The sequence below is a fragment of the Rhinolophus sinicus genome, linkage group LG12, assembly GCF_036562045.2.
Source record: "Rhinolophus sinicus isolate RSC01 linkage group LG12, ASM3656204v1, whole genome shotgun sequence".
Taxonomy (NCBI): domain Eukaryota; kingdom Metazoa; phylum Chordata; class Mammalia; order Chiroptera; family Rhinolophidae; genus Rhinolophus; species Rhinolophus sinicus.
Window position 1 is genome coordinate 24,187,922 of NC_133761.1, and position 12,152 is coordinate 24,200,073.

Sequence of the window (12,152 nt, forward strand, 5' to 3'; positions counted from 1 at the left end):
AATTTGTTAACAGTCTTAGGAACTAATATACTTGCCAAAAATTCCATTGTGCCCCTTTCCAATCAGTCCTCAACCCTCAAAGGCATTTAGTGTTCTAATTTCTATCACCATAGATTAGGTTTACATGTCCCTGACATCAACATAAATAGAATTATTGGAACATAGTCTGTTTTTTTTGGTCTGTCTTCTTTTGCTGAACACAATGTATATGAGTTTCATTCTTGGTTGTGTCTGTATCAGTAGTTTAATCCTTTTTATCATTAAAATTCTATGAATCTATCACAATTTATCCATTCTTCTATTCATGGATATTTAGATTGTTTCCTTCTACTCATATTTTATACATTTATTACATCTGTTTGTAGCTGACTTAGAAGTTATATGTTACATCTGGTTTAGAAGTTATATATTACTCTTTTATAGTTGCATTCTAGAGGTTTAGCAAGTTTAACTTAACATTTAACTTAACAACATTTAATTTATATTGGTCTTCCTTACACATAATGAAGAAATTTTGAATGCTTTGACTTCCCTCAAGTCTTCCTTTGTTATTGCTGTTGAACATAAAATATGTATTATTTTTAAACCCTGGGAATTACTCATTATTTTTCAAATTGGTACTTTTATAGCTATACCAACATATTTCTCAAGTGGTTTGATCACTATTGCTTATTACATTCTATTTCCTTCTGGGTTCCATTTTATTTTCCCCAATATATACAGTTTATTCTTTCAGTGCGTGTTTCTGATTAATAAGTCCTTTGCCTTTATTTTGGCTGAAAATATCTTTATTTTGTCCTCATCCTTAAACTGTCATTTAATTACTAATAGAATCATAGTTTAATCATTTTTCCTCATCATGTTGAAGATAATATTCCACATCTAACACTTAATGTTTCTGATGAGAAGTCTGCTAGAAGTCAACTTTTTATTCCTTTCCAGACAATCTGCTATTTCTCTCTACTTTGACTTCTTTCTTTAGTATAAATATGCTGTGTTCAGATGCAGACTTGTTTTTACTGATCTACTCAGGTTTCTGAATTTTTCATTTAAGATCTCATATCTTTTTTTAATTCTGGAAACTAGCCATGATCACTTTGGATATTATGTTAGTCATTTTCTTTATTTGATTCTGCAACACCTAATTATCATGTATTGGAACTTTTTAATGTGTTTCTTACCTATCCTTACCTTTTTCACCTTTTCATCTTTATCTTGTTTTGTGCTACAGTTCTTTAAATCTATGTGTATTTCAGTTACAGAATTTTTTCAATTTTAGAATTTTCATTTCTTTCTAATGTTTGCACATATATACTACTGCTTCCTCCCATGTGATTTCTAGTCCTTATTTTATCTCTTTAAATATTCTAAAAATAGTCATTTAAAAGTCTCTTTCAGATTGTTCTGTTGTTTCTGATTCTTTAGACGTGAATCTCTCTCTCACTGAGACTGATGACTCTTCCTCACGGAGCTTTTCCTGTGCAGGTGATTTGTTCATTTTGAAGTTAAGGTAGTTTCCCATGAAAGTCCCAGGTCTCTGGATTGTAAAAAGTTTAAGGTAGTTTTATGTTTTTTAATGTGTGGGTTTTCCTGGTTTTGGACAAGTTTTTATGTTATCTTCTTGACACAGGGACTCCTTACTACACTGATAATTTAAACTTGGATCCCACGCTTGGATGGCTTGCAGATTTGGAATGCTTATTTCTCATGGGTTGTATTTTCTCTCTCCTGTGCTCACTCACCCCTTCAATGCTGATAATCCAGGGTTGGAATCCTCTTCTCTGGCCAGTAGGAGTGGGGACTTCTAGTACTTATTTCATAGACAAACAGCCCTCAAGAGTCCAGCCTACATAAGGAGAGTCAAGTGTCAACTCTTTACATGAGTATTTCTTGGTCTGGATTCGGACTCGGCCATGAAGTCTAGCTCTGTCTGGTCTAACATCTCCACAACCCATTCAGTTTGAGCTTCTGGACTCAACTCTGCCTCTGAGTTGCCTGTTTGTTTCTAAGTTTGGTTGTGTATTAATCATTTTTCTCCGGGGTGACAGAAGATATTTCATTTAGCTTCTCTACGTGATTAAAATAAAAGAACAAGAAATATCTGTCTTCTCAGCATGTCATATTGACCAAAGCCTGATCATATTCATATTTAAACATACTTTCTTTTTTTTTCTTTTACAGCTAGTTATGTATCCAATCCCATTTGCAAAGGTTGCTTGTCTTGTTCAAAGGACAATGGGTGCAGCCGATGTCAACAGAAGCTGTTCTTCTTTCTTCGAAGAGAAGGCATGCGCCAGTACGGAGAGTGCCTGCACTCCTGCCCATCCGGTTACTACGGACACCGAGCCCCAGACATGAACAGATGTGCCAGTGAGCAACTGTTTTACTTTTGTCTACCCTATTTTATTGTTTATTCAACTTACGGGGAGAAATTTTTAACTGGAAAAAAAAAGGGGGGGGCGTATTTTTAATATGCAACAGAAAATAGTCTAAGCTTAAACTTAAAAACATTGAGTGAGGTGAGATAACACTTTTAATTTATCTTTGTAGAGAATTATATTGTATTCACACACTTATTCTTTCTTGTTTCTTATATTATCTAAATACTTTTTCATAACAAACATCTCAAACACAAGCTTGTTAGGCAGATCTTTGTAAGGCGTACTTACCACTTACAAAAAAGAAGAAAAAGAAAGAAAAGAAAAGAATTTAAATACTGTTTAACTGGGAACGTTCTCTCCAGTTTACCGCAGTGTCTTACCTTCTTTTTCCACTTTTACCTGAGTTTGTAATACCTTGTATAGTTTAATCTGTAATTTAATTCATGCATTTTAGAGTTCTCTAAAGCACCGTTACCAATAAAAGATGTAACTAACATATTTAGTTTACTTCAAAGTATTTTGAGTTCTAAGTGTAACCTACAAAAAAAGCCTATTTAAGAATGGCATTCTTACATATATACATAGGAATGCAGGTACAATTTTTCATCTTTTAATCTAAAAATTGTTCATCGAATAGTAGGTAAATAGTAAAAATTGGAATTTAAAGAAATCAGTGAGCTACCAAAGGACTGTCCCTTTATTTAAGGAGTTCCAATTTTAGGAGATAGAGAGGATAAGGAAAAGGGGAACCTGGGGTGAAATGACGGATGGGTAAGAAGTGTAATCATAGTTCAGTACACTAAGTGCTAATAAATAGGCAGCTAGTATTATGGGAGTGATTTAATTATCTCTCATTAATACACTGTATATATGACTATTAAAACAGCTGAGGTCTTTGGATAAGAAGAGAATTTGAATTGCATCATCCAGTGACAATATTATTTGGGAAGAAGGCAGAACTATTGGAGGGAGGTTAAAATAGATTCTAGAAAGAAGGAACCACACATGTGTAAAAATATGTTCAGGGAACAAGTCTCATCTGAGGCGCTATTGACATTTTGGCAAGGCAACTTGTTCTAAATTGTTGGACAGTTATAGTCTTTCGTCCGTGCTCGTTAAATGTCTTTTCTGCTCTCAAATCACTGTGACAAGGAAAAATGTCCCTGAATGTTTCCAAACACTCCCTAGGAGAGCAGTACCATCTCTGGATAAGAACCATTGAGTAGTACATGCTTAATGGGAAGTGTGGTTGGAACTGAGGATGGAAAGGGAGGCAGGGGTGTCATTGATGAAGGTCTTGAGTACCATGTGAAAGTCTGGATATTATCTAGGGGTTTTGAGCAGGAGTGGACTAAAGAAATTGCTTTATTTAAAATGATTCTAGCAGAAGTCAGGGAGGTGAATTAGAGAAGAATGGAAAGTAGAGAAATACTACTGTAACAGTTGCAAAATAGAAATAGTGTTCTGATGAAAGCGTTGTGGATGATGAATTCCAGACTCTTAAGTACAACCAATGGGACTTAGTAACTAATTTTACAGAGTGAAGAGAGAGAGAATCAAATTTGATCCTAAGATTTCTAGCTAAGGTGAGTGGGTGAATATTTTTGCCATTAGCACAGGTAGAAATATTAGGCTCAGAGGAAATTTGGATCTACTTCCATTTCATGGAAACTTTTAGATTAATAACTTAGAGGGGCAGAACTCCCAACAAGTATCAATAGACTGGCTAATTTTTGCAAATATCTACCTTATCCTTAAGGTAAATGATTTGAGCTACTTAGTAATTTGTCTCTCATAGTTTTTGAACTTCAATAGAAGGATGGGTCCATCTTGAAACAGACTCCTACTCAGATTGCTTTAGACCACCCATGGGAGGATTTGAGTCCATGAATGTTCTGTGTGGTTTTTCATTCCAGGCTATCAGTGCACAAGGGAGAGGAAGTGAGACTGTAGATGGTTCCAGGCATTGATTCCAAGTTCTAGGCCTAGCATTTTACATACTGTGTATGGACGATAGTGTGACCATATGATGTGTCACGCAACCTGGGACATTGGGGAGTGAAAGGGGGTGCTGTTAATAACTATGTAGGGGCATTTGGTATAAACTAGGACTGTCCTAGAAAAGCTGGTATGGATGGTCACTCAACAATACCACATAGTGTATCAACGGGGTCTTAGAGAGATGCTCCCAGGCAGGGGTTAACATGCACATTTTGGCTAAAGATCCCTTTTCTCAGAAGTAGAACAGTGACAGTAAATCAGCTTTGAAAAGAGAATCTCCATGTGAGAATGGGTTTGTGATGGCTGTACTTATTGTAAGCAAAATGTAATCAATGTTTTACTCATCTAGAGGAAATCATTACTTATCTGGTACAAGCAGGAAGTGCTTATTAACAGGACTCCTGTGAAGCAAAGTGAAAGTGGGAAATTATTTCTTAATTCTCAGTATGTGACTTTGGATGACCATGGTTCTTTCATACTAATGATTCATGTTTTTGTTTCATAGATAGTTTGTGTATATTGCATTGCTATTTGTATTCTGTTCAGAGGATGAGACAGATTTCAATTGGAAAAGCTGTCATAGACTGAGAATCTGAAATAACCACTTTTTGTTAAGAGATTATTGCTCAACAGTAGAGAAGAAAATTACACTTCAAGCAAAAATAGCTTTAAAAAATTCTTTAAGTGAAACTTTCTCATCTGCTTCCTAATCACTAGAGTAAGATTCCAATTATAGAGCAATATCTTTCTTACAAAGGAAGACTAGCTTGAGGAAATATTGGCTGAGGTTAGCTTCTTGCTCCATACAGTATGGAGCTTATGAAATTCAAACATGCTTATAGAAACCAATTCCATAACCATTTAAAGCATACTGTGAAAAAATAATATACGCTGGTAGATGCTAAGAGCTGCCCTTGTCTCTGATACTGTTAACTGATATTTATCTCATATGTTCTTGCTCATTCATTGATAAACTAATTTACATAAAAAAGCTTAATTTTGAAAATTGTCATATATACTCCTTGTGGAAAGATTAGAAAGCAATAAACCTTAAAAAAAAAGCACCAGCAAAAATAAACAAAGAAACACTACTTGAGGATAATAAAAGTTAACAGTTTGGCTTCTATTCTTGACATTTTGTTTCTGTGAATATTTATGTCTTTCTCTCCTTACAAATGTATCATTTTTCTGTTTTATAACCTGTTTTAATTTGATGAATTATGAACATTTTTTCCATGTGATTAAATATGGCTGCATGCGTTCTCCTGAATAGATATACCCTATATAGTTAGATAATTACCTCTTGAAAGTTTGCTTTTACTTTTTCACTATTATAAGCATATACTGCTTATCCTTACATATAGATTCTTGTCTTTACACGTAGAAGAATATCCTTACATATAGAATCTTACTGTCACACACATATAGTTTTATAAATTTATCTGATTTATATTTCATAAGATAAACTTTTAAACGTAATGCATTTCCCCCCAGTTTTATTGAGATATAATTGATATAAGCCATACTACATATTTTAAAGACTGTCGTCAAATGAACTTTATATCTATTCACATCTTCACTAATAGCAGACATTTTCCCTTGCATCTCATGAATACTGGGCATCATTGACAAAAAGTATAAAAATGCATTTTTTTTGCTTTAATATGCTTTTCTTTGATACAAATGAAGATAAGCATTTATTTTTCACATGAATATTGACATTTTAGGGTATTTACTTGAACTCCTGCGCTTTTGTTCTCTATTTATACAACTGTCTTGTTCTTAGTAATATTAAAAAAAACGAAAACTTTAAATGAAGTATCACAGAATTCTGTGCTCACAGATCATAAATGGAGAGTTCAATGAATTATCAAAAAATGGACACACATGTAATCACACTCAGCAAGTAAATTAGTAGCATTCCAAGAACCCTCACTGTATCCAATCACTCCCCTCTCTCCTCCTTCAACAAAACTGCTATCCTGACTTGTAACGAAAGCACATATAAAAGATTTTTATGACACTTTTCATACTAGTTACAAATTGGAAACAACCAGATGTACAAACAATAGAATACCTAAACTATAGTATATTTACAAAAGAATTATACAGAAGTAGAAATGAATGAAATACTGCAACATAAATGAATCTTACAATATAATGTTGACTGAAAAAAGCCATTAAAATAATATATACATTTGCATATATTTTAAAAATAGGTAAAATTAATCTATGGTGTGAACAGGCAGGATTGTAGTTCTTACTGATACGTATTTATTGAATACCCACTATGTGCTGACTTTGGTACTGGATACGTAGAGATACAATAATGAATAATAATTAGTTATGCCCTTGAGTTGCTTATGGTATAGTGTAGTGACTCTCTACCAGGGGTGATTTTTGCCCCTTAGTTAGTAATGTGTAGAAACATTTTTGGTTATTACAGCTGGAGGGTTGCTACTGATATCTAACTGATAGAAGCCATGGATAGTGGGAAACATTCTACAATGTGCAGGACAGCTCCCTGCAATGAAGAATTATCTGACCCAACATGTCAGCAGTGTTGAGGTTGAGAAAGTCTGGACTAATGGAAAAGACAGACAATTCAGTGTATTGTGTGGTAAAGGCTGCTAATTATTTAGCTTCTGTTCTGTGCCAACTACTCTATTAGAGGTACTTTTTCTCATTTTATTTTTCTCACAAGTGTGGTATTTCTATTTTATGGACGAAGTTACCTAAATGAAGTAAAACATACTTTCTACTCATATGTGGGATATAAAACTGAAAGCAACAAATGAGCAAGACAAATAAACAAAATCTTGTAGACATAGACAACAGTTTCATGATTACCAGAGGGTAAGAGGAGAGGGGGGCTAGATAAGGGTAAAATAGATCAAATATATGGTGATGGAAGGAGAACTGACTCTAGGTGATAAACACATAATGCAATATATAGATGATGTATTATAGAATTATACATTTGAAACCTATATAATTTTACTAACCAATGTCACCCCAATAAATTTAATTAAAAAAAAGGTTGGGGTGGGTTTCATCAAGGATGGAGATGATACTGATAAAGACTGTGGGAATATTCAGAATTATTAGGATTAAGCATTATAGGTAGAAAAAAGAAGAAAAACTGTGAAAGTATGGAGTCATGCACACAAAACTCATCCATTTTGAAGTACAATTCAGGTGGTTGAGTACAACTCCATTGTACAAACAGAAATGATGCTAATTAGGTTGGTGGGGACTAGATAATGACAAGCTTTATGTGCTAAATGTAGGCAGTATAAACATCTACCTGAAAGCCACAAGTAAGCAATGAAGGATTTTAAATAAGAGAATGACAAGGTTATAGTTTAGGAAATATTTTTCTTTGGGCAGTGTGAAAGATGAGCTATAGGGATTCTACCATGAAGGTAGCAAGATCAATAACCTAGGTTAAAAAAAAAAAGAGAGAGAGAACAGTTGTCTCCTCATTAGACCATCCTTAGGCAATCTATCTAAAATTTTAACCTTTCCTATCCCAATATTTCCTTTTATTCTTCTCTTCTTTAGTCTTCCCTCCTTCTATCCTTTCTTCCTTTTTGCACTCCTTCATGCCTCCCTTCCTCTTTTTTCCTAGTACTTAAGAGTAACTAACATACTGTATATTTCACTTACCTGTTTTATTCACCTCTCCCACTAGAATGTACGCTCCAAGGGAAGGAGTTTTGATCGGTTTTGTTCAGGCTCTTGATATGCAGAATAGTGTCTGGCACATAGTGGGTGCTCAGTAGTGTTTTTTGAATGAATAAATGAATGAAAGTAGTTATAGTGGAAATGGAAGAATGAAGAGAGATATTGAGGAAAAATCAATAGGACTTGATAATTAATTGGAGCCTGTTGGATGAAGGTGAAATTAAGATTATGCTTATGATATTGGTTTGAGAGCTGGAGTGGAATTTATGAAGGTACAGAATATAGGAGGAGGCACATATTTGCTGGGGACAAAAGTCATGATGGTGGAGAATGATTGATTTGGGACATGTTGAGCTTGAGGTGGGTGAGACATCCTGGGGATGGTGCCCAATGAGCAGATAGATGTAAGGGTCCAGAGCCCTCCAGGGAGGTCTGAACTGAGTCATTGGCAGGAAGAAGAGAATATCATCTGGGGCTGGGGAGCAAAGCGGGGGAAGAGTTTAGAGAATGAAAGCCTGAAGAATGTTGACATTTAACAGCAAGCAAAGAAAAGCCTCTGAAGGAGGCTGTGACTGAGTCACCAGGAAAATAGAAAGAAAATCGGAGAAAGATGTCCCAGAAGCAGAAAATCTTGAGAAGTAGTGAGGGGTCAATGTCAAAATTGTACTCTTTAAATGGTAGCTGTTGACCTTACCAGGAGTTGTTTCATTGTTGTTATTGAGGCAGTATTCTGATTGCTATGATTTCAGGAAGTACATGTGGTCTTAGGGAAGCAGCTATGGTGATTGTAGACACTCTTTCTCTTCTTTCCCTTCACTGCTGAGCTTGTTGAATAGGACTTGATAGCTAGAGGCTTGTGGATTAGAAAATAGATGTGTGTGTGTGTGTGTCTGTGTGTATGTGTAAGATGGAAGGAGACTTGAGCTAGAAAGAATCACTTGAAGTCGAGAAAGATGGGATGATTTAGGAAACAAGATCATTAAAGAGAAGAACATTGGATTCAGAACCTAGATGAGGAAATTAGCTTTGGACAGAACACTCGTTTAATCAGCAATCTATAAAGTATCTACCTCAAGTCAGTCAAGGAAGGGTACCAGGAAGGGTAGCAGAAATAATGGTGAAGTGAATAAAGGAAAAAGGACTAGTCAATTTTTCATGCATAAGAAAATAATACATATACTTTTCTTGTTAGAGGGGACATATTTTCAAAAATCATTTGTAAAAAAAAAATTATAGAAATGAGATATTTTGTAATTATGCAGTGAATTTTCTATTTTTTTTTTTAACTCTTTCTGCTGTATTTTATTCGGCCCTTGTTTTGGCACTTTGTGAAAAATGTGTTTTAGGCTACGGGAATGCTATAGGTTATGTTTTTGAAATGAAATGACATCAGTATAAAAACTAGTAATTTTGAACATTTAAGAAAGTTCAGTTAAATTTAACCATCCCTTAATTTGTGAACTCAAAGACCAGTGTTTAGGTGTCTTTAAAGAATTTCTACATGTCACGACTGAGTGCTTTTAGAAACACCTGCCATTCTTAAAACATAGAGCTTAATGATGCGTTTGAAAAAAGGTACATCTATTTAAAGTTAGTAGGAATATGTTTTAAATGTTTTTAATCAAATCTGGACAACTGTGGACTGTGAAGGGTCATACATAATTACCATAAAGTCCACATAATGTGTGTTTAAAGATCCGTAAAGATGCAGAACTCGAACAGATATGTTGCTGTAACCTCAGTATTTGTGGGATTATAGAAGAAATAAGGCAAAGTTAAAGTAAAGAATGTATGTTTAGAAGATACTTACAAATGGACTGAAGACACAACTGGGTAGCATGTTAAACTGATACAGAATTAAACAACAGTATTACATTGCACCATTACATAAAGTGCTGCTAAAGCACAACAGACAGATAGGATAAGTGTAATTATAGTAATTATAAAAGGGGTCAGAGGAGGGAGAAGTTAGTAGTTAGGCAAGAGCAGTTATGAAAGACTACGGAAATTGTGGGACTTAGCTATATTCTTTCCTTCCTTCATCTTCTAGCCTCGGTGGTTAGGCAGTGAAGAGTTAGGGGCCATTCCCATATTTAACACCTGCTAAAACACTGATTTCTGGGTTCTCCTCCCCCCGCCCCCAGAGTTTCTGATTTGGCAGATCTGAAATGGTGCCCGAGAACTGGCATTTTCATCAAGTTCCCTCAAGTTGCCATGGCTGGCTTAAAGACTGCACGGTTGAGAATCACTGCTACAGTACAATAGTTACATTGTGTCCACCTGTCATTGATTATGGAATAGAAGACTTTGTATTTAGTAAAAAGACAAGTTTTAGTAGCCCTAAGCATCCTAGATTATTTTGAGAAATATGTGTCTTTCCCCATGTCCCCTATTAATCATTAATATCCTAATCAATAATTATATATCTGATCAGGGACTCTTTTGAGATCATTGTTGTAGAATATGATAGAATACAGTGGCTTTCAGGCCAGGCTTCCAGTGCCCCTGACTCTCTTTTCTACCTTCCCCACTTTCTCATAACTCGCTCTTCTTTCTTTTCTAAGATTCCCATTACTTTATGGAATATATAGTATTCTAATTTATAATTGTCTTCATATCTTAGAATCTAATTTATTCTCTTTCATTCTGATTTTGTTGATCAAGGTTCTGACAAAAAATTCCGATTGAGATATAACTTCCACATGAGTAGAAACATTGTAAACCTTTATTTTGGGCCATACTTTGAAAGAAAGGGGAGAGTTTATGGGAAGCAGAGATGGATCATGGTGACTTTTCATGCATAGAGAGACCCCTTCCGATGGCTCTGTTCACAGCTGGCTCTGGACTGGAGATTAGTTGTATGTCCCAAGTTACGCGCTGATGATGGGTGAATCTCATATTCTCTAAGCCCCAGTTTCCTCATTTGTAAAAACTAGGGGAAGCTGCGGATTCATTGCTCTAACATTCCATGATTTCTGTGAATGTCTTTAGAAATTACTGCCGTTTGCTATTCCAGAGCAACCTCTCTTCTCAAGCTGAAATGACAGGTGGGAATGGTATTTTAGTGCTCTCTTAATAACCCTATGATAGGTAAACACTTATATTTTACTATTGAAAAGAGAAGCTGAGAATGATTCAGAAACTGACCCAAGGATGCACAGTGTGAAGCAGAGCTAAGAATAGGATCCAGGATTCTCTCTGACTCTAATTCCTGTGTTTCTTTAATCATGCCATGCTGAGACTCTTGGAGAAAACAAAACAGCACAAAGCACGTTATTGCATGAGTTTTAGAATCTGTCCTTGGTGTGTGTGTGTAGTGGGGGGTGGATGGTGGGGAAGGTAGGTCTTCACTGTTAATTGGTACGCTTTGAAAGGGCATTCTCTGAAGCTGGTGTCTTCTCTAAAAAGGGACTTTGCCCCATAGGCCATGCTGAAGAAGGCCCTCACTTGGTTAACAGGTTCCTGTCAGCTGGAGAAAGCCCATTGGCTACTACCAGTCAGTTAATAACCTGGCCATCACTTAATCAGGTTAAGGAATTGTTCCTTAGAGGGTCAATGAGGATGGCCCTGTTGTCACCTTATCAGAAGATAATTGAATTACTGCTACATGCTGAGTCTTTTGATTCGTATGCTTTCTTCTGAAGAAAACCCAAGTCTGCAAGAAAGCTGGCAAAATTTTGCTGCCTCTGTATGGGGATAAAAAAAAATTGTCACTTGGTTTCAGTTTTAGGAGATGGTCTCACCAGGGATACAGGTTAATTGACTGAGGTAACCCAGGCGAAGTCTTGACATCTCGTAGATGCTCAGTACATAGGAATTGAATGAAATGTCCCAGGTGGCTGGGGCCTCTGAGAGGAGGAGGGGTGTAATAATAGCTCCTCTCCTGTGAGACACCGTGAGCTTCCTATTAATACTAAAAACTAACACTTATTCAGCACTTTCTTTTTGGCTAAATCCTTTCAACAGCTTATGCAGTAGATACATAACTATTAGAGACAGGTAAACTGAGGCTCAGACAACTCTTAGATAGCTTGTTCAAAGTCACCAATTAGTATACAGCAGAGTTGATACTGAACTGTCTGA

The 12,152-nt window shown here is 35.7% G+C and overlaps 1 protein-coding gene across 1 annotated transcript in view; it reads left to right on the forward strand.

Moving 5' to 3' along the window:
• Nucleotides 1-12,152, forward strand: part of RSPO2 (R-spondin 2) — a 151,278-nt gene that overhangs the window by 75,279 nt on the left and 63,847 nt on the right. The window contains exon 3 of the mRNA XM_019750562.2: nt 2,182-2,370. Coding sequence (XP_019606121.1) covers nt 2,182-2,370 — 189 coding nt within the window. The remainder of the gene's footprint in view (nt 1-2,181; nt 2,371-12,152) is intronic.